The following is a 22838-nucleotide window of genomic DNA, read 5'->3' as shown; positions in this document are numbered from 1 at the left end:
CCGGAGTACCGGAGGAAGCCCACACATGCACGGGGAGAACATGCAAACTCTAAACAGAAAGGCCCACTACGGAATTGAACCAGGAACCTTCTAGCTGTGAGGCGACAGCACTAACCACTGCGTATGTTAAAAGCATGTACCTTTTGTGGCTCCTGTGGGAGCTACGCCACTTAAGTTAGCATTATTTGAGACTCAAGACCACAAGTAAGAGAATGAAGGCGAAATTATCTGCTACTTGCCAAACTGTCACCGGTTTGCATTGTGGGTAATGTAGGCTAGGTTTTTGACAAGGAGGAAGAATGCATGGAATCAAAAAAGCAATATGAGCAGTCTGTTGTGAGCCGAGTTTTTGAAAGTGGTCGATTTTATGAACATTTGAAAAGTTTCCTGATTGTTGTCGTCTTAAGAGCTTTTGTTGCACTATTACCAATAAATGCAACAACACATTTTCATCCATTTTTCCCACAGTGTACTGCACAGTAATTATGGAAAAGGTTACTTTACAGTGGGTCATTGTGACAGCGGGTGGAGAAAACAGGATGCTGCCGCTCATTCCTATTGTCCTCTGCTGAAACTATTCTGAGCCTGTAAACTGTAAAGTAGAATTATTGCATTGCTCCTTAATGTGTAATGCCTTTAGGGGAGCCATTCCTTTGTGCGTCCATCTGGGGATGACGCAGGCTATTGTCTGTGTTTTGGACTTCCACCTCGGTGTGGAGAAAGGTCATGGCGTGACTCTGATACATCCTTATTGGGATGATACGATCTCCTGCTTCTGTCTCCACTCCTGAATCTAACAGTATTTATAAAGGTGAGGTGTGGTTTGAATGTGCACTCTTTGAACTTGCTCGTTTAAAAATGGGGTTATAAGTAAAGAATGCTGTTTGTAGACAGAGTCATCACAACATGTTTAAGCTTTATCAGACGGTGGTTTGAAAGGAACCCCTCAGATCCACTGATAGTTAGACAAGTAATGCAGCCATGTGCATTCCATAAGAGGAGGGGAAGAGGGTCTTTTTGTTGTGGAGATAGGGGATCATTAAAGGACGACGTCTTTATAGTAAAAGACGCCTTTGTGTGTGTGGAGGGTCTCAATGTGGCCTTTGTGAGAGGGGCGGCTGGGAGCTGCTGTCAAAATGAAGAGGGAGAATTATTCTGATTCTTAATCTGCCGGTTTGTCCCCACTGTGGGCATAAAGTGGCCATTTTTTCAGAGGGGAGGGTATTGAGGCATTTGCTGCCTAAGCAGGCGATGGTATGGCTGTGTAGGTGGAGGACGTAGGTGGACACAAGACAGAGACGTCACAACGGGCTGCATGAAGCCTTGTTGCATGTGTATGGTGCTCATAGAAAGGCCACTGAAGGGTTTCATTGATATTCAAGCTCAGGCACAATCGTTAAATGTTCAACGGAACATTTTAAACTCTGCAAACACTTTGTTTCAAGAGTTTAAGATGCATGAAACTCTGCTGAAGGGTCTAAAACAGTCACTGGTTAACACATACATCTGTGATGATAACATCTGGATCAGTGATACGTTAATTCCACCAATGAACTTAAAGGGGGGGTATTATGCTGTTTCACATGTCCAGACTAAACGTGGGTGAAGTTTCAATTCTGTAGATATAAGTATGTTGGAGTAATCCCCAGGCTTCTCAGCTCAGTCTGCAGGCTGCTGTGAATGCCAGGTTTCACACAGTTTTTTCTACACTTTGTGACGTCACAAAGTGCAGCCCCAGCTGGCCAGTCAGAAGAAAGTGGGCCTGTAGGGACAGAGCTGACTGAGTCTTTACAGGCAGAGGCTGTATGAGGGCCTGCACATAGCACCAGTGTGAGAAAAAATAGTTTTTTAAATTGTAAATTATGCTAAGCTACTCCACAGGTATCAGTGAGTGAAATATGAAACTTGAAATTAGCATACCACCCTTTAAGCTAAGGTCTGGATGTCTGTTTGTTTTGCAGCATTGAGGGTAAATGTGTAGCAAGAAATGTAGTCATGGCACAAGATAGGAAAGGGTTAAACTTTGATTTGCATGTCATGTTCATTTGAAACAAACACCACACACACACACACACACAAGATCTTCTAGACTCTATTCTATCTCATGTCGCCAGCTATCTCAGCTACTGTAGGGTCACGTCACTTCTGACCTATGGGTCGGGAAACCCCGTTTGTGTGTCTTTGATCATGTCATGTCCACACTGACTGGCTCTGTGTGTGTGTGTGTCACGTCTAGCACACACACATCAGCCTGTGATGGTGGGTGGTTTTGTCGGTATGCAGACATTCAAAGACAGATTGTTCCCCCGTCAGTCCGGACCCTGCCCCTCGGCTGAATAGGATTTCCATTCTCACATGGCCGTCCATTATGTCTGCATGTCCCTCGTGTCACTGGAGCCACATTAAAAACATCCTTTCTGAAACCAGAGCGATGTACACAACACTGCAGCTATTTTCCACACTCGTGCGACAGAGCTGCACGCATGAAGTGTATCCCCAAACCGCAGTGTACACAAACACAGCCGCTCGCACCCACAGTACACAACAGTTTACCCCACACTGCGAAGCACAGAGAGGAAAGAAAGCAACACATGGTCACATATCTCTGCTGTGTTACGCATAACGCTGCTGTTTCCTGTATATGTGACATCTATTCTCTGACCTCAAATCAAACCTTGACGTTGTCTTTGATGTGTCTGCAGGGCGGGAAGAAGCACAGCGGCCCCTGTGGAGGAAGAGACTGCAGCGGAGGATGTAAATGTTTCCCAGAGAAGGGAGCCAGGGTAAGTCCTTCATTGTCCCTTACTGTAACTACTGTTACAAAACCCTTTTTTAACTTTATGCTTCTTCCTCTCTCCTCGTTCTCGACCTCTCTGTCAGTTTATAACACCAAATAAGGCCATGATCACACAGGACGCAAATACTGATTCAAGTAACTTGGTTGCAGACAGTGCATACCTTCCTCCTGACAGGCTCACATGTCTGTGCTTCAATTTTAACAAACCTTTACTTTTCTCAAACTGCACAATTTGGTCAGAATTATCAGAGCCTGCAGGAAACCTTTACATTCATACTTCCTCTCTGCTCTATCACTTATTATCTGAACGTCCTCATCTTTTAGGATAGAGCAGATGTTCTATATTCTTAATTTAGTCAACATGTCCAATAAAAAGACCAAAACCAAGAGTATTATCTGTGTTGCCCTACATTCTAAGAAGCAAATGTCTGTTAATCCACGACTAAAAATCCCCAACAAATTCACTGTTTATTCGTGTATGACGTCTATTTGCTCAGAACTACAGTGCCAAGAGGATTAAGGAAATCACGCCCCCTTTATCTAAAAATTGAAACTATGTTTGGGAACCATTTTTCAAAGTTTATATCTTCTGTCTTGAGCTTGGGCCGAAGTGCCAAACAGACAGGGTCGGGAAGGCCAAAAGTGTTTAGAGAGGGACTGATGTGTTGTTGTGTTTTGGTCTTTTCATGGGATTTATCCACAGCACCCTGTGAGCTTAGCTGCTTCTGATATCATCAGGTTTCATCGTAGCGTCATTTGTGATCATGGCCTAAAGTTGGAAATTAGAGTATCACAACAATGCAATGAAAAAATGTTAGATGATAATAATGCATGAGCCTGAAGTGGGCTTTCAGCCATATGGAGGACCGTGCAGCTGGAAGTCATTAGCTTGAAATACTTATCACACGTTCGTACAGTTTAAGTGATGAAATTCACAGCATTAACCTCTGTCAGAGACGAGGTCAGAGTGGAAGGAGTGTTTGGAGAGTGGGAGACCCATTAGGAGAGAAATGAAAGACAAAAAAAAGACAGACGGGTGTGAAATCAAGAGACAGACATAGACTAAACATATTCGAGATAAAGAGCTTAGAGTGACTGCACGAGCTGCTTTATGCTTCAGACACGTGCTGCACAGATCATCAGGGTTCCCCATACGTTCAGAATCAGACGGACAACGCCTACTTTACACACAAAAAATGGCAACTAGTGCTAATAAACAGGTTCTTATCTGTTCTAGAAATGATCTCTTTTTAAGGATGACACATACTTTAAATGAGGGCGATAAAAAAATGATTTCTGGGTACTTTTTGGCCTAAGCAAGCTTGTAGAGGAGCTGATATAAACCCTTCCAAATTGTTGGTTGAGCAGGTAAGACTGTAAGCAAATAAGATTTGAAGTTGGCATTATTCTAACAATGAGCTAAAACAATAAACTTCGAAATATAACAATTATTTGTATAAGTTGCTCAGTACTTGGTACCCATTATACCTTGTCTTATCTTGTCTAATAATTCATTTAGTTGCATGTGTCTTAGTAGATCTGTTCCCAAAGGTCTGAAGATATGTAATGGATAATTTTTACTCACATTTAAATGAGCTAAGCTAGCTGTTTTTACTCACATTTAAATGAGCTAAGCTAGCTGTTATTACTCACATTTAAATGAGCTAAGCTAGCTGTTTTTACTCACATTAAAATGAGCTAAGCTAGCTGTTTTTACTCACATTAAAATGAGCTTAGCTAGCTGTTATTACTCACATTAAAATAATGTAACCTAGCTGTTTTTACTCACATTAAAATGAGCTAAGCTAGCTGTTTTTACTCACATTAAGAAGAGCTAAGCTAGCAGTTTTTACTCACATTAAAATGAGCTTTCCTAGTTGTTCATTAAATGGAAACATTTCCACTGATGGTGAAGTAAGACATGGTAAACGGGACCGCAGGAATCAGCGCAGCACCTGATTGAGGTTTTCTGCCTTGTCTGTTGACAAATTTTCCATTCTCCGTCTTTAAATACCGCCGTATCCCGTACCGTGTTCTGTTTAATGTTCACTTCATTTTTTCCCTCTTTAAAGAGACCAACGTCAAATTTACTGGACTTCTTTCGGTGGGTTGACATGATCACAGTTAGTCATCCAGATTGTGTGTTTAGAGCCACATCACTAGCAATGGTCTGTTCTTCATAGCAACAGTCCGCTACCGAGAAATAGCAGACCTCGGAATACTGTAATTAACCAATCAGAATTAAGTATTTAACACAGCCGTGTAGTAATAGCGTCTATCATTTTCTGTTTGTATTTGTGACTGCAATGTGCCTGTTTATGTCACATGTTTTCTGTCGTAATTGGTTAAATGATCTTGTAAAATTGATTTATAAATAATTGTGAAAAAATAATACTGTAAAAAATGGATTTACAGAACATGATATATATATTTTAACAATAGTTTAAAGTTCTGCTACTTTTCTACTTTTCAAAGAAAATCCTTCCAGAGGTTAAACTGGCCCGTTTCCTTTGTTTCTCTTATCTTGTAAAAAGTGCTCATAGGAGCTATAAATGTGTCAGCTCAGCCGTGTGATGTGGTAAACTCAAGGACTGAAACTGACTCTTAAAAACCTCCCTGCCTCACAGTGTGGGCAGCTCCTGAGGGAGGCATTATTTAGACATACAGAGGTGAGGAAAGGAATGGCAAGGGAAGTCCAGCAGCTGTACTTTGGCACCAATTTACCAGACCGACTTTACAGTAGGTCTGACCTTTTACCTGCACGCTTGGTGTGGATGCAGGAAACCCTGTAAGGAGGCGTTAAGAGAGACAGAGACAGGAAGTGCCACATTCCACATCTGACGGATGCAAAAGTCTGATCAGAGGGTCAACAGACCACCAAACTCTTCCTTTCTCCCTCTCTCTTTGTCTGGATCAGACGGATGTGAAGGAAAGGGTGTCGATCATTCACTGAAAAGGTGGTCATTACAGTGCCAAGACAGTGATCTTTCATTCCCGGTCTCACCTTGGCATTGTTTGGGTTTTTGAAACAAGACAAAGCAAAAGTAAACACTTGCTTTTGCTACATGCCACTTGTCTCTGACTCACTGCCTGCATTTGTAAAGTGTTCATTTCCCAAGGCCTGAGAGTCTTGCACATAATTTGATCCAAATTAAATCCCCACTGACATGACTGACCAACTTGTTTGTAAATGTGTTGGAAACCAAGATGGATTCTCACAGATGTGTTCATCCCTCCGTTCCTCCTGCTTTACGTCCGTCTCCTCTCCTTCCAAATGTTTCCCCTGAGGAGAGTCACGGCGATGAGCGCTTCCCCGAATGAGCCAAACTGATCCTCTGCAGCTGCCTGGATTGGCGGGGACTTGACACAGCTGTGGTGATTAGGTGATGGTTGTTAATGGGTGAATGGTGTCTGTAGTCGTGTCGACATGTTGTAGCTGCTGTGCGTGCTGGTAGATTTCTTTTATTTGATCCATGACTTGAAATCTTTGACGCTAAAATTCACATCACTTTCAGCCACAGCAGGCAGCTGTTATCTGCAGAAAAGCTTCAAACTGGTCAACACCAAACATGTAGACAGACAAAGTTAGCGACTAGCTCGTCAACACAGTGGAGCATTTAGCATCTTAAGATCCAGATATTTTCCCTCGGGAGGTGAAATTTAACTATAGATGAATGTAAATGTTGTCCTCTGTATGTTGACGCCAAAACGACTGAAAAAGGTGGTAATTTAGGTCGTTATTAAAGTTAGTTTCGCTGCCCCAAGTGGCCAAAATATCACTAAATGTGGGTTAAAAGAATGGACTGTACTTGGTAAATGGACTGCCATAGCACTTTTCTAGTCATGCGACCACTCAAAGCTGCTTTTACGCTGCATGTCACATTCTCCCATACTGTACGTAAAATGCCCAGCTGTCAATCCCATTCACACACCGTTGGCTATGCCACCTGGAGCAATTTAGGGTTCAGTGTCTTGCCCAAGGACACTTCGGCGTGTAGACTGATGGAGCTGGGGATTGAACCACCAGCCATCCAAATGAAAGACGACCGACTCTCTGGATGTCAGCATTTGCAGTCTGCAAAGTGTGGACAAGGTAGAAGTTAGTACAGACTCAGACGGCGCTCATTAACTGGGAGTTCAAGACCTGCAGACATGCAGCTCTGATTACCTGCTGACCTCAAATAACAACAAAGCAACCTTAAGACTTCCTCTGAGGCGTGGGGCGCGTTCTAGAAGTTAGTGCTTTTGTCCATGACAACAATATTGTGCTGCTTTTATGATTTCTTCGGTACTTTGTCTGGATTTCATCGAAACGAATTATGGAATTATTTTTTGTCTCTTTCAAGTTTAAATATAAGATGTTGAAATGCAGTGAGAACACAAACACATGTTCCTGTGGAGAGGGGGTCACATGAGGTACTTCATGAATGGATGTAGAAACTCCCAAGCCTCATTTCTCCGAATAGTGACGGATAAAGTGAGATGTTGATGCTTGTGAAGAAAGACGAGAAACATACAGACAGTGTGTGAGACGGAGTAAGAAAGAAACTGATTGTCTGGTGGGATCTAAATCTACATTCATTTCATGGGTTTGCTGCTTTGAGAGGGGAGCAGAGATTTTTGGCAAGCTGACTCTCTCGATTTACCACCCACTCCTCTTGCAGTAAACGCATCGCAGGCGTGCAGAACAGCACACATCCACAAGTCCTCATTGTTCTTTTGCTTTTGCTTTTGCATCATTAGTGGATTGTTCTCCTGAGATTTGTAATAAAACGGGAGAACAAACACCTGAAAATGGAGCAACAGGAAAACAAAGAGGGCGTCTGAGGTAGTTTGCAAGACATGGTCAGCATTTTAATCACACGGCAGAGTCAAATACATGTGGTCAAATAAACAGATAAATGAACCTGCATGCTAGGCGGTGTTGTGAAACAGAGCAGTCTGAAAAAGCAGGGCCGCATGAGGGAGTGAACACATGGCTCCCCGCGTCCTCACCAGAAAACACGTTTAGCAGATCAATGCTGTCTTTTGTGCTGGGAGTTTTTTCCGTCTTCAGTTCTCAGAAACAGGGAGCGGCGTCGGGCTTTATTAAGAAAAGGAAACTGAAAGAAGCGTAGCGTCGGTCTGCATGAGTTCACTGTCTCTCCTGATCCTAATACAGAGTGTAGAGATGCAGAAACAGATAGAGAGATCATGGTAGGGCATCCATCATAGAGACAATCCACATAGAGAGATGCTGTCCTCTGTCGCCATGGGAAAAGCCTCCACAGCTGATGCAGAACAGGAAATGACACATGTCTCAGGAAGCACAATGACAGTCCACTGATCTTGTTTTAATATAGACAGCATCTATTTTTCTGGGAACAAGATCGTCTGTGTGTTCGGCTGCAGCTATAAATGGCAGAGATTTCCTCGTTCCATGAAAACAAGTCCATACCTACGTTCAGAATCCAGCGACCACGACTGTCATGTACTTTCCTGCCTGCTCAGGGACAGGATGCCGTCACAGGGAGGAATGCCGGAGAGTCAGAAAGATCAAAGAGCCCCTCAGAGATATTTTTACTAAAGGGTGGAAGCCCAGATCTGGTGGTTTGCAGGTTCTGGCTTTGTTTGGAGGAACGGCTTATAAAACCTGATCAAAGCAAATCATAAAACTCACAAATGCATGACTTACACGTTTTTCACCTAACTGTAGTGATGTGCATGCAGAGCAGACATTTTGGGCTTAAAGTAGTAATCTTGAAGATTTCCATTCTAATAAATGCCTGTTAAGTCACTATCTATCGCTGAATGATGGAACACAATGGTGATTGAGCCTATGGCCCGCTGATGAAAGCCTTTGCATTTGCAGAATGACAGACTGGGTGTCTGGCATGACTTTCGCGAAAAAGTCACAAGCAGCGCCCAGTTAGTGACGCGCTTTCCATGACCCAGCAGTGGTTGGTCTGCCAGAGAGGGTAGGCGGAGCTAAGCGGCTGCTTTTCCGGTCTCTGCAGAGTGTTGCGAGTAAACAGTAATCTACTACGGCTGAACAAACAAAGAAAAGATCGATGACTACAGATACAACTTCAAAAATAAGTGAAAATCGAAAGAAAAAGAAACAAACTTGACGCTCAGATGAAGCAAACAGTCTAAAAAGGAAAGCGACCGTCAGCGAGGAAAATCAAGAGTTACAACCGGAGCCAACCGTGGACGTCACACATGCGACACTGTCTGTGTCTACTGTTTAGCGCCATAGGTGCCGCCAAAGAGAATGAAACTGAGATCTTTGAGGTTACCACTTTAACAAATTATCTGAAAAATGCCTTAATATGCACTATTGTGTGCATGAAATGAACACTTTCTCTTTTAATGCCTTCATTTGAGAGAGAGAGGACAGTGGATAGTGTCAGAAACAGGGGAAGAGAGGGTGGGGATGACACGAGGGTGGGTGTCGAACCCCAGGCCACTGCATTAAGGACTGTGGCCTCTGTAAGCTAAACCAGCGCCACAGAATAAACTCTCTCTAACCCTTGGACTGAGATCAGGTTGGACTCTTGTGATGAACCTTTGATCAGCTAAATTCATCTCATCTGATGGAAACAAATTGTCTGACAGTAAAGGACGAGGCATAAGTCAGTGAGCAGATTTACTGGAACTGACTGTGTGCCGGGATGTATTAAAGGCCTTTTGAAGCTTCAGATCAGCAGAAGACGTGATGTGTAATGGCAGTTTATATTACGTGCGCCCCTCAAACCAAACCTGCAATCAGTAGCCTCCATTCCCGTCTTCCCTCTCCCCCTCCCCTGACCTTGACCGTGCCTATTAGGGAAGAACTACCAACCGTGGAGCATTTTGAAAAGATGGCGTAGGAGTGGAAGGGAGTTGATGGAGGCTCAAACCTGCTGCTATCACTTAAACTCTTTGACAGGAGGATTTTCTCCTCCTCAGATTGTTGGAAAGAAGAATTCAGCGGGGATCTCAGGCTGGCTTTGTCCTGTGTGAAAAGTAAAGCTGGGGAGCAGCAGGAGATGTCTGAGGAGACGCTCAGACAAACGGACAGTAGCCAGCTGTTTGTGTGTAATGCGGAAGGCAGGAGAGAAATGGCATTGTTGACTGTTTATGTGGGTCGGGGATTTTAAAGATATCTTAGCCACGGTGTGAACGTGTTAAATATTAGTGAGGCCTTGAAGTCATGAAACAAAAACTCTTAACTAGCCTGTAAAATCTCCAGACCTCACACATTCCTCATGTGGTTTCTTTGTTTTTCCTACTCCTCCTGGACTCAGAAACATCAGTACATTGGGCGCATATCCATGAGTAAAGACTGATGTGCACAATAATATCATAAATACATCACTTGGGAAGGTAACAAAGTACTTAAAAAGCACTTTGCAACTGTTTAATATCAGTTGCCGCAAAATAAGGAACCAATTAATATTAATTTAAAGATGTGTTTTCGACCACTTGACAGACGTACATACCACATTCACTGCTCTTTTATCTCTACTTTGGTCTCCACCTACTCCTGAGACAAATATCTGGCTTCATAGCCGCTAAATGCTCCATTAGCTAGTTGCTAACTTTGTTGCCATTTAGTTCTCGAAACATAGCATAGCTAAAACAATGATGAGATGTGAGTGATAAACTTCTAGTAATGAGCTAACTGCAGGTCGGAAACATGAACCCCATTTACAGGACAACAAACAAAAAGACAAATGCAGTGACACAAAAATGTTCCCCATAATTTAAATCATTAGATCGCATATTTCTCCAGTGACATCTTCGTCTGCATCTACAGTCAAAAGAAATTCCTCTCCCCGTCTCTTTCTTTTTTTTTTCTGTACAGTCAAAGCCGAGTTTGACCCGCCGTGCTGCACCCAGCTGCGGTCCAGCTTTAGGAGCCAATAAAAGAGGCTCACTCTCACATTTAAAGATGTTGGGTGCTGCTTGGGAACAAGAGGACCATTGTAACAGAGTTACAAAGGAGCATCTCTTTTCAAAAGATACACACACACTGTCACACACATGTGCTGTATACACAAACCAGGAGAGGCACAAATGGGCTTATATTATAACAGAAAATATGAAGTAGTTCTGTCAAAGAAGAGAATATCGATCTTTCTTTGGACCCGCACTGAAACAGCAGTCATCCTATGTTAGCTTAACAACCATGACTATGGACCTGCTCTTGTTTGTTGTGTTAATGGTACATAGAATGATACTTGAGGTATAAAGAGTGATGAGTGTCCAGTGTTTAAATTAGGCTTTCTTTAAAAAAGTGAAAAGAATAAACAATCTTTTTACCTGCTAAAATGTTGGTCGCAAGCATTAGCATGGCTAGCTGACTAGCTTACTGTTGTAATTTAACCCAGTGTTTCTTCGACAGCCAATTATTTCATTAGCTAACTTCATTTATGAGGTTAAATGTTAGGCTACATAACACACTGTGTAGTATTTACCCAAATGGTTATGGCTAATGTTAGCATCATGCCCTTTATTGAATTTGGGGATGTTTAAACTCCAGCAGCGGCTGTCAATTGTATGCTACAAGAGACAGCTAAATGTTAGCCAAACACAGTTAGACCTCACTCCTGTAGCCATTCCCTGTCCAAGTAAAACAAGTTGTTTGAGCATATGTATTTTTGGCATAGGCTTTTTTTGACAGGGAGAGAACATATTTATAACATTTCAAAAAATACGCCAGTGTTAGCTAGAAGGGCTCATTTTAATCTTTAGTTAGCTAGCCCACAGGGGTTATGTTAGCATAAGAGCCTTGTTGTACACTTTTTCTCACCATAATACTAGAACTAACTAGCTCTACAGTGCATTACAAACGTCTTTACTCCCTTTAGCGATGATGCTAACTTTTTTGCCACCGAAATGTAGCTTTAGCCTCAGTCTTTCAGCGTGATATCATAAATAGAGCACTTACATTTATATTTAAGACCTCTTATACAAAGTAAACTTTTTATAACCAGTCATTGAAAACTGTAAAAATGCAGTTGGAGACTCCACATTCAACCAACTGAATTAGGTAGCACTAGCTTACTCCGCTAGCTAATTACAGCTGTTATAATTTACTTGGGACAGCTGGTATTTCGAGCCATATTTGATATCACAAACACTGTATTAATGCCAAATGAGAACAGACAACTTAACAGGCATAAAACGACACACAAAGGAGGAGTGGCTTAGTAAACTGTTAATTGATTGGACAGATGTATATCCGATTGGAAGAACCAGACCTTCATGTTGTCATCATCACCTTATCCATATTACAGCAGGAAGAGGTTTCACTGTTAGATTCACACCTGACAGTACAATGATTCAGCGGTGCAGTGTTTGTGCGACCTTGTGTGTATTTAGGCAGTAGACACTGGCCTTGTGTTAACATCTGCAGCCTGACTGTGTTATCTTTCGCCAGAGCACATGGCGTGAGTGTATCTTAGGATATTCTGTTTCATGTTTTGGCTAGGACATTGTTGCTCATGGGACTAAGGAATATTACAGCAATGAAATAAAAATAATGGCTGATTTTATGATCTTTAACAAGCCTCACAACATTTTCCAAAATGTTCAATGAATCCTCCTCTCACTAAAAGACACACACACATGATTTAATCCACTTAAATCTGGTTAAGTGTTAACGCTGTATATCCATTTATATACGATTTGCAGACCGCAGCCAGGAAACGTTCTGGTCCACAAAGAAGGTCCTCAGGGCTGTAGGAAAAATGTGACCGGTGTTGTGGGTCACCACGGCAACACCATGTGTTCTCCATCAGGCCTTGTTGTGAAATGTACATCGGGGGCCGGCTGCAGAGGAAACAATTAGATCTCCTCCAAGTCTGCTTATATTTATTCAATTTTTCTGAGAAAGACGTGTTCAGTGCAGCCCTGTTCTCATGAAACGAGGTCTCACATGGCGATGGTGCAACATTTCCAGCGCTCAGTTTTTTAATAAGTGGTGTATAACAAGGAGGTAAAACAGTGCCCTCTGCCTCTCACTGGAATTATCAACTTGATTTAATTTACATACACACCCCAGATCTTCCAATTAATTCAGTCAGTAAACCACATACATGCACTGACTTTGCCCTGATTTGCTCCCTTACAAACTATAGAGGAATGTGCTCTGCAGCTGGAGTGGCAGTGGGCGTTGCATCCCTACGTGGGAAAATGTAAAACTTTTCCAGACTGGTAAAATTGGCCCATGGACTGGGCCAGTATGTGGGTGGATGGATGCAGAAAGAGGCCTTGAGGATTACATGGGTATCCCTGACACTAATGGGACTGGCTGCAGTCCATGTCACCAAGGCCAAGATCACAGCTGGGTATTTGACTATTAATCTCTATTCCAGAGCTGGAGTTTCCCATCGCTGTTCATTGTTGGACTTTTTTTTTACCCATTAGTAAATCACCTTGTAATGATGCTGAAGTGCTTGTCCATACTACTGTTTATGGCTGCAACAAATAGGTATTTGCGTAGAGCGATGTTGGTCAATCAGTGCGTGCACATGTCCATGATCCCCACATGATGAATCCTCATGTATTTGGTGATCCCCTGATGTTACCCCTAGCAAGTTTAGTGCTTATTCTCAAATCTCATCTTGCTCAAATGCTAACTTTAGATGGCGAACATGGTAAATATCACCTGCCAAACCTTTAGCAATTAAAATTGCCCCGCATGTTAGCATGCTGTTGTTAGCATTTAGCACAAAAGAATTTACAGAGCCTGAAAATGATCTTAAGTCTTGTTTCAATTAGATAATTCTCCATTACCATATCCCAATGTAACACAATAAAATGTATACATTTGTGTCATGGGCTGTTGACAAAATATGCCCTTATTATACAGATGGTAGATGCATTCACCCATTCATACACTGATGGCAGAGGCTGCTACGTAAAGTGCCCAACTGTCAATCAGTCATCACATTCATGCCCGATGGCTATGCCACCAGAAGGAGAAGTGTCTTGCTCAAGGACACACAACATCTAGTCTTAGGGAGCTGGGGATCGAACCACCAACCTTCCAATTGAAAGACGACCGACTCTACCACTGAGCCACAGCCGCCCCTAGAGAAAGATAAGAGATGAGCAGCATTACCTTTCATGTGAGAGGCTACAGCCAACATGTGTGTAGCCCTTTTGTTTGATAAACTGTCTACAATTAACCAGTTATCAGTACAACTTAGCATCTTAATTTTCTGCTCATAGACCAACAAATCATTTTACCAATAAAGATATCTTTGATATTCTTTTAATAAGCTTATTCGACTGCGGAAGATTAACTTCTCACACCTCCTCATAGCTCAGGTGGACTCACAAACTGTTCCGCTCCATATACATCCATTCAATAAATAAACATACCTTCGTGCCCTTGGGCTCTGTTAAGGAAATTGACTTTTCCTTTGTGGACTTTTATAAACAGAAGGTCAGCGCGGCCTGGGCGATCAACTGTATGGAAGCTGTAATGGCTTCATAATCTCAGTGATAAATGTAACTGTGGGACTATAGAGCCAACACCCCCATGATGGACTTCATTACGTGCAGACATACGTTCAGACACCCAGATACACGATATAAGCACACAGGTGGCTGGTCTCTGAGGTGAGGGCAACACCTCATTTAAGTCATTTCGCTCCGTCTCACACACACACACTTACACACACACAGGCTGCAGCTGTGTCCTGTTTAGACACACATGCTCTTGGACCCCAGACTTGAGACGTCTCATTCCTCGAACGTGAGGCAATTGCGCAGGTGTCCGGCCCCAGAGACCCCTGGGATAGCTGGAGGTCCGAGCTGTTCTGTTCTCAGCCTGGGATTCCCCCCTCGAGTCTTCAACACACACCCTCAACACACATCCAGACCTCTCTCACACACACACACACACACGCACACTTCTGTATAACCACTAGGCATTAGCAGCCCTTTCTCTGGTCTGGATGCTGTCAGATCTCACACGTGCACTGTGAAAAAGACACGTGCGCATGCAGAAAAATTAGCTCCGAGTGTAAACACATTATTCTAACGTAAACTGGTCTCAAGGCTGCAAACCTCTGTGTTTCTGAAATGCTAAACAAAGAGGAGCAGCAGACCTCCATGAAAAACAAAGCAAGTGACAAAGATGGCAGATGTTTGTCTTAATGTCATCTGTTCTTATCCTCCGCTTCATCTTTCTCTCTGCGCACGTGGGAACTTTTAAGCAGATGAGTTTGTTTTTGCTTTGTTTGAGGCGTGTTTTCGCCAATTTGTCCCCATCGCAACAAAGCCTTTTCACTTTCTCACTGATAATACTTCATAGCGTTTTCAGATTTCCTTCCTGTAGCCCGCTCGGCCTTATTCCTCCTTCTGTAACTGTTCGCGTATCATTTTAGATCCGCTCTGATCTGACACGAACATTTTCCTTCAGCTGGAGTTTGGGAAATCTGACCTCCTGGACCTCCGCCAGGAGATCTAAACACTCTAATAGATATCTAAACATCATCTCCAGCTGTTTATTTATCCTGCCTGAGTCCTCCTCAGGGCATCCAGTTGAGGTCCCTCTTTGTCCCCCTCGAGCCTCCCTACTAACCTCTGATTTCCCCCGCTTATCCCTCCAGGGGAGCGTTCCCCCCTGGGCATCATGTAGAAGGGATGCGGATCTTCAGGAAATGAGTGCAAGAAAAATGTATCCAAGAAAAACATGAGAGCTGGGTCGCAGAGCGGCGGGACTGAATCCAGCGAGTGAGCCCCGATTGTGGGAGTCTGAGAGAAAGGGCAGACATTTAACGTTCAGTTATTTACTCTCCTGACCTTTTTCATTCCTTCATTTCTCATTCCCTCTTTCCTCCTCTCTCTCCTTACTTGATACATCCTTCTTTCCTTACATCCAATAATTCTGACTTCATCCTGCTTACTCTGTTTCCCTACTTTCTTCTTTTCTTCCCTTCTTAAATCATTCTGTAACACTTCCTCTCCTCTCGGCCCTCCTGCCTCCTTTTTTCGCACCTTTCCTTCCTTTATTTGTTCTTTTTCACTTTGCTTCCTTAATTTCTTCCTTTAGTTCTCTCCTCAGCTCTAGATTCATTTTACTCTGACTTCCTTCGTCATGTGCAGGAAGCAAATCAACTCAGGACTGTTAAACCACTGCTGAATGAAGACGGAAATGCAGATGTTGGTACGCCTCAAACAAACTGCTCGACTCGCCTTGTCAGTGATTGGCCAGGTGTGCAGACGTGTGAAGGGTTTGAGTATCAGTATTACTGCATTGCCTCTATTCTCACAACATCCTGCACATTTAAAACAGACAGAAATGGAAATATTGCAGTACGTTTGAAACCCTTTTTAGGGCCTGTGTCCACTAACAGCGCTTTTTATGCCGCCTGCGCCCACGACCTCAATTTCAAAGCACTTCTCACCGGTGCTTACTGTTGCTAGGTTACGAAAGGTGTCTGGCGGCGCTTCCGCTTCCCTTGGTAGTGACTGTTAGTCTGTTTTAAATCGCTCTGTATGCTTAATATTTGCTTTTATTCCAGGAAAGAAAACTTAGAAACAATGGAATAGAATTGTGTCCTTGCGTTAGCAGCAGCTCTACACCTGAATGTTGTACCGTCGAAAAAACGAAGGGATGAGCTTCCTCCGCCAGTTTTGTTGAAGATGCTGATATCAGAAGTTCCGCCCCTTCTTGATTTTGATTGGTTGGTGAGGGAGAAGTGACATTGATGAGCATGGCGGTGTTCCAAAACTTAAACTATTTTTAACTGAGAACGCAGCAACGTCGAGGGCGTTTGCGCACTGTAGAAAATAGGCACTGCCAGCACAAAAAAATGCAGTTAGTGGACACAGGCCCTTACAGTCTGGCTCTTCCAGAGACTTCTTTTTTTCTTTTTAAGTAACATTAGCTAATTATTTACAAATCAACAAGGAAGGCTTTTACCTCGGATGCCACAAACTGTTGAGGGAAGGGAGAAGAAAAATGACAAGCAAGCTATTGGGTTCAAGAAAACAACAAAGATCACAGTATATTCCCGCTCATTTAGTCTGGCCTTATAAGTCATGCTCAGTCCGCTTGGTCCAAATCCGGTATACTATCTCATTTATTTTTACATTTCATTAAAAAAGCAACACCTTCTCCTTTGAGGAAAGAAAGTCCCAAAGCGTGTGCAGAATTATCCCTATTTGTTCAGATATCATGTGCAACATGTCTTTATGACATCAGACTCTTTAAACAAACTAGTTTCAAGCAAACATCAACCTTTATTTTATCCACCTTCCTCAACATCACAAACTGTAACTCGTCAGCAGGCAGCTCATAGAGACCCTCACCATGACTTTACATTCAGCAGGAGGAGTTTACACGAGTGAGTGTTGTGTCAATGTAAGTGCAGCTGTAGGGGCCTGTCCCACACTGATGACATCAGAGGTGATGTTCATACTGCATAGCATCAGTCTTACCTCTACAAAACCCTTTGCTGTTTAGCTTCCAGTGTCATTTCTGAGGAGGTAAAGTATATACAACCGCTCCGAGAGCAAGGAAATTTTAGATACTAACATTGTTTGAAGCTCGGTTCATACGGCAGGTAAGGTTTAAAATAGCCAAACTGTGCACGTGTGTCGTGATGATGGAGCTTCAACATGACGAGAGAACAAGTAGAAGACAGAGTGTTCATGCTGGTTTATCAGAATATTATTTAATATAATTGAATAAGTCTTGTCCTTTTGTTGGTGCTACTATATTTAAGTCCCCTCCGAACCATGATATATGTTTTCCTGTCACCGCACCTCTTATCTCTGTCGACCCTCTGTATCTTTGAATGAATGTTTCTAATCAGATCATTTCTTGCTTAAAAAATGACAAGATGTCCTCCGTGTCCCAGTTTTTCCTCTCAGACAGATGGAACAACAGCGGGCGCTCCCGGCCGGCTGTTTATTGATTTATTTTATTCCTCTCTGAGGTCAGAGGTTTGCGCGCTGGGCTGTGTGTTCCCATCCTGTTGTTAGCGGGTCGTTCCCAAACCGTCCACCCCAGGGGACAGTCTGGGTCCAGATGAAATACATGGTGTCAGGCGGGTGGGGGGGCTTTTAATAGATTTGTGTTTCAGGAATGAGAAATACAAACACACCCACGTATACACAGAGGGAGGACGGAGAGTTTACTGTGCATTTTATAGATCGTGAAGAGGAGGGATTTTCTCAGAGATTTCTCGATATGGGTCAAACATCTTGAAGGCTCTTGATTCACAAAAGGCCGTACATTTACAAAAGTCATGCAGTAAAAACGTGCGTCATTGGTTGTCGTCTCCGCTATCTCTGTCCTCATTTGGCCTCTCACAATACATGTTTCAATCGAAAAGACTGTCCCAAATCCTCCTCACACGTTCCTGCAGCTGCAAAGGACGGAGCAGGAGCATCTCACTGTCTCTGATATATGATAAAAGAAGGAGTTAATCCTTGGAAAATATTCTTTATCTCAGGTAGATAGAAGACTTACACTTCTATATCTGCCTTGTTGCAGAAAGAAAAGGGTTTTTTCTTACTATCAGCATCTCATCACAAAACACCTTTGTCGCACTTTGTTCACCTCGCCAGGGTGTGTGTGTGTGTGTGTGTGTGTGTGTGTGTGTGTGTGTGTGTGTGTGTGTGTGTGTGTGTGTGTGTGTGTGTGTGTGTGTGTGTGTGTGTGTGTGTGTGTGTGTGGTAGTTTATGCCCCTGAAATGAGGTGAGAGGTGATGGGATATAAAGCAGACACCCGTTGGCCGAGCAGTGCTGGTGTTTTATTGCTTTTTATCCTCTTTCCTCTCGTCTGTTTCTTACCAGTCCTTCTTTAATTGGCATATAAATTAAATCACACTTTTTGTTATTTATATTTAATGAGTTTTATTCCTATTTATACATACTTTTCATTCACCTGTCTGTCTTTAAGTCCCTCTTATCTATCCAAATGTGTGCTGGAGTTTACCTCAATCCAGCAGCGTTGTTCTGAGGCTGAGGCCTTTAATATCTCTTTTAAAGGGAAGTGAGTCATACGTTCATAAAAGGCATTAAATTGCAGCTCTAATAACAATGTGAGACTTCTGAAATGCTCGACCTCCGTTGACGTCAGCGGCTGGTGAGTCGAACATGTTCCTCTGCTGTGAGCTCACACAGTTACACACACTTCTTTACAAACACACACACAGTCTGGCTTTGGCTGTGTAAATTGTTATGGCCGTCTTGTGCTGTATTACCCTTATTTGGGTAAGGACGCTTTTGTGTGTGTGTGTGTGTGTGTGTGTGTTAACACAAAGGCCTGATTTCTTGTTTCCTCTGTTTCTTGCTGTTTGATTCAGAAATGATAATATGGTTAATGTACTAATAGCAATCAGTCTAACAGGCGAGGCAGATAAAGACGATTGTGTGATGTTGGAATCATGCAGCAAGAGTGCTTTTGTGTTTGTTTGTTTGTTTGTTTGTTGCAATCTATGCATAGAGTAAAGAGTAAAGCATTTACCAGTATAATCCATCCATCCATTGTCTACACAGCTTATGCTGCGTTCACATGATTCAGGCCGACTGTAGAGGGCGGACGGACAACACCTTTTAAACGGCACGGGAAAAGCAAACACTCCGACAGAACGGCAGGACAGCAAAACGAAACACGCATGACGGGATGTTGCTATGGTGATGTTAAATAAACAAATTGTAATAATGTTATAACAGTTATAAATGTATAATATATATAAATTAATAGTTATAACAGGATTTTAAAGGCTGGTCATAAAGTTCTGGGTCTACCAAATTGATCAGCTTCTCGTTGTCCAGATCGCCCATGTTTTCTTGTTGTGTGAGGGAGGTACGTAACATCTGGTTGTAAATTCCGTTGAGGAAGACGGCAAAAAGTTTTTCTTACTTTGGACGGCAATGTTGTCTACCGTTACAACGGCAGTCTCTGCTGGCCTCACCACATTTTACCGTCCTGCTCTCGTCCACTAAATTGATATCCGGATAGCCGTCTACCTGAATCCATGTGAACGCAGATTTATCCTGGTCAGGGTTGCGGGGTGGGGGGGGGGTGTCATTCCCAGCTGTCATTGGGCGAGAGGCGGGGCACACCCTGGATTGTTCGCCTGTCAATCACAGGGCTGACACACAGAGACAGACAACCTTTCACACTCACACTTCTGGGCAATTTTGGTGTCACCAATGAACCTTAACGAGCATGTCTTTAGACTGTGGGAGGAAGCCGCAGTACCCGGAGGGAACCCACGCATGCACAGGGAGAACATGCAAGGCGAACTTCGCCTGAACCGGGACTCGAACTAGGAACCTTCTAGCTGTGAGGCAACAGCACGACCCGCTGCACCATGCAGCCCTTAACAGTTTCATGTTTTCTATTTTCTACAATTATTCAGTGATTCGATGAAGTTTACTAAAGCCTAAGCTTCTTGTCCTGCGGTCCAAATTTTACCTGAAATTTAAGAGAACTCAAGACAAAGAAAAGCAACAGATCCTCACAGATACGCAGCTGTTTCGTTCATTGTGGAGTTTTTAGTGATCTGAACTGAAGGCTGAAGATTGGAGGAAGTCAGAACGCCTTCTGAGACAGAAAATACAACAGTCTCGACTTCTTCAGAACAAAACGCACTCTGCTCCATTCAGAGGTCAAACGTTTGGAGATTACGGGTCAGCTGTGATCTACCTCTTGCCTGCCTCATTTCCTTCTCTTCCCCCCGTGGCTTCAGTAGATCGAGCTGCTGATTGATGGCTCCACGTCTCCCATTATGAAGCTCACGAGACAAGAGGCTGGAGGGATGACGTTAGCCGACAGTGACAGGAAGAAAAATAAAGCCGCTCAGTCGGCTACAGTTACAGAAGAAGAAGAAGAAGCCAGAGGGCAGCGTGTGTCTCCTGAGCTTCATAATCTGGTAAAGTCATGACCAGCCTTCAAAGACGCGAGGAACGCAGACCTAAACAGACATGCATGTCGGTGTGTTCAGGGTCCTTTGGTGAATCCAAGACATGTCTGTTTGAAGAGCCGTGGACTTCCTGTGATCCAGATTTCAGGGTTAAAACAAGTTCAGGATTTTACACGACCCTCATGCTTCACTTCATGCCACTTCTTCTGATTTCTCGTACTTTTTCACCCTCAGGCTGCAGTTTTCTTGCCACTTTTGATTTCTAGGCTTTCGTGTTTTCACTCTCCGCCCAACAGAGACAGGAAGGGACAGAATACCAGAAGAAAAGGGAGGTCAGGACGAGATGCAAAGGGATGCGAGAGCACTCGAGAGTTTGCAGAGGAGGGGAGGAAATGCTGGGTGAAAGTCTTGTGAGCAGATAAGAACGGGGAGTATGAAGGAAGCGAAGCTGTGGAGGACTCGTAATTAAAGAGTGAGGGGTGGGGTGGAGAGAGATAGAGCTGAGGAAAGATGTCTTGACTCAATCAATCAAACTAATTAAAGAGAGGAGCACACACGTTTCACAGTCGCTCACAGATTAGCTCAGGAGAAGTGACCAATGTGGCTCGTCCTTGGAGAAATACAGAGGACCCCTCACTTATAAAAAAGGTACCACTTCTCACAGGTTAAAACGTCTTCATCTGCTCTCATTGTACAAAATGGAAGCCAAAATACCCCTCATGGTCGGGCGCTGCCATCTTGTGATTGGTGGAGTCATTTGGAGCCAGAGCTCCGCAGCAGAGATCGGCGGGTGGAGCCGTCATAGACACTTCCGCTAACCAAAACCCACTTAACTTACCGAAAACAACAGCAAGGATCCAGCACGCCGGCGTCTTTAACAGCAGAACAGCTTCTTGTGTTGGTCTGAAGCAGACATTCACAGGTATGTAAACTTCAATGACTGTAGTGATTGTTTTAGTCACGTCTCCTCTCGCCGTTCCTCCTCTACTCTGCTAATCCGGAACAGATCGGCTGCAGGAGCCTAATTTGTCAACAGAGCTGTCAATCATCCTTTTTACAGCATCAAATAACTCATTAAAAATAAACTTGTCAGAAAAACACTTGGACGTAAATCAGCATGATAACAACTAACTATAATGACGGAAACCATGTTTGAGAAACATTTATTTTAAATGTATTTTTTAAATCCAGCTTTTATTTCCACTTTAGGTTTTCCTCAAATTCAGTACCAAGATTAAAAGTTAGACACCATGATTTACCATACCATCTCCATAGTAGGAGGGTTATAGTTATGTTATCATAGTGTTTCTGAGCGCCTAATAAGTCCCGTCCTCGTGCTGTTTTTATTCATCAGTGTAGATATGCAGAGATATGACACACCCGCCTGTTATCCTTGCAGTCTGAGTTGTTTTGGCAGGCCTGTCTGTTGTCTGCAGCAGCTGCAGAGTCGAGATGAAGACAAAACACGCATCTCTTGTTCCAAAAAAGCCTCCAGTAGACAAAGCTTTGACTACCACACACACACACACACATGCTGCCTATTCCAGTGCACACACATCAATCCTCCCGTTAATCGAGTTCAGCTGAGGCCTTATCTCACACTATCTGCATCTGATTGCCCGTGAGCGTGTTTGAATAGTTGTTTGACACTATTTAGGCTCCCTCCAGTTGTACTAATTCCCTCTGGATCGTTGGCTCGAGCTTCATGAAACAACAAGGCCAAGAGCATTTCTCTGTGTGGGGACAAACAACATCTCTGTGTTTGTAGGTTCACATAGGAACACTGTCAGGCCCCCCAAACCTCAGAGGTCAGCACTCTCTGACCCCGTGAACTCCCCTAACATGCATACTTAACCGATTCCCATGGTGTCTTTGCCCTCACGTGTGACCCTTTTAAAAGTATTGTCCTCATTTCCATTCCAGTAGCCCTCTTCCCACTGCTCTCCTCAGTCCCTCTCAGAGATGGAGATGACACATACAACATCCTGACTCTGAGGAACACTGACATAAATGTGTGTGTCTGAGACACCACTTACTCCCTGTCTTTCCTCAGTATCCTTTCCCCTTTGCTCGAGTGTGAAGTAGGTTAAAAGAGGACACGAACGTTACAGGCAGTCTGCAGACACAGCCCCAATCTATCTGTCTATTGATAAAAATGTTATGTTTAGAAATCGTT

General features: G+C 43.3%; 1 protein-coding gene across 1 annotated transcript in view; it reads left to right on the top strand.

Annotated features, from left to right (window-relative positions):
* col4a2 (collagen, type IV, alpha 2) overlaps positions 1 to 22838 on the top strand; it is a 63254-nt gene that overhangs the window by 18724 nt on the left and 21692 nt on the right. The window contains exon 4 of the mRNA XM_069662829.1: positions 2703 to 2783. Within this exon, the coding sequence (XP_069518930.1) occupies positions 2703 to 2783 (81 nt within the window). The remainder of the gene's footprint in view (positions 1 to 2702; positions 2784 to 22838) is intronic.

The sequence above is a fragment of the Semicossyphus pulcher genome, unplaced genomic scaffold (genome assembly GCF_022749685.1).
Source record: "Semicossyphus pulcher isolate SPU_LCO1_2020_fin unplaced genomic scaffold, fSemPul1.0.p SCAF_15, whole genome shotgun sequence".
Taxonomy (NCBI): domain Eukaryota; kingdom Metazoa; phylum Chordata; class Actinopteri; order Labriformes; family Labridae; genus Semicossyphus; species Semicossyphus pulcher.
Note: the sequence above shows the minus strand (reverse complement) of the source record. Positions and strands in the feature narration are given on the sequence as shown.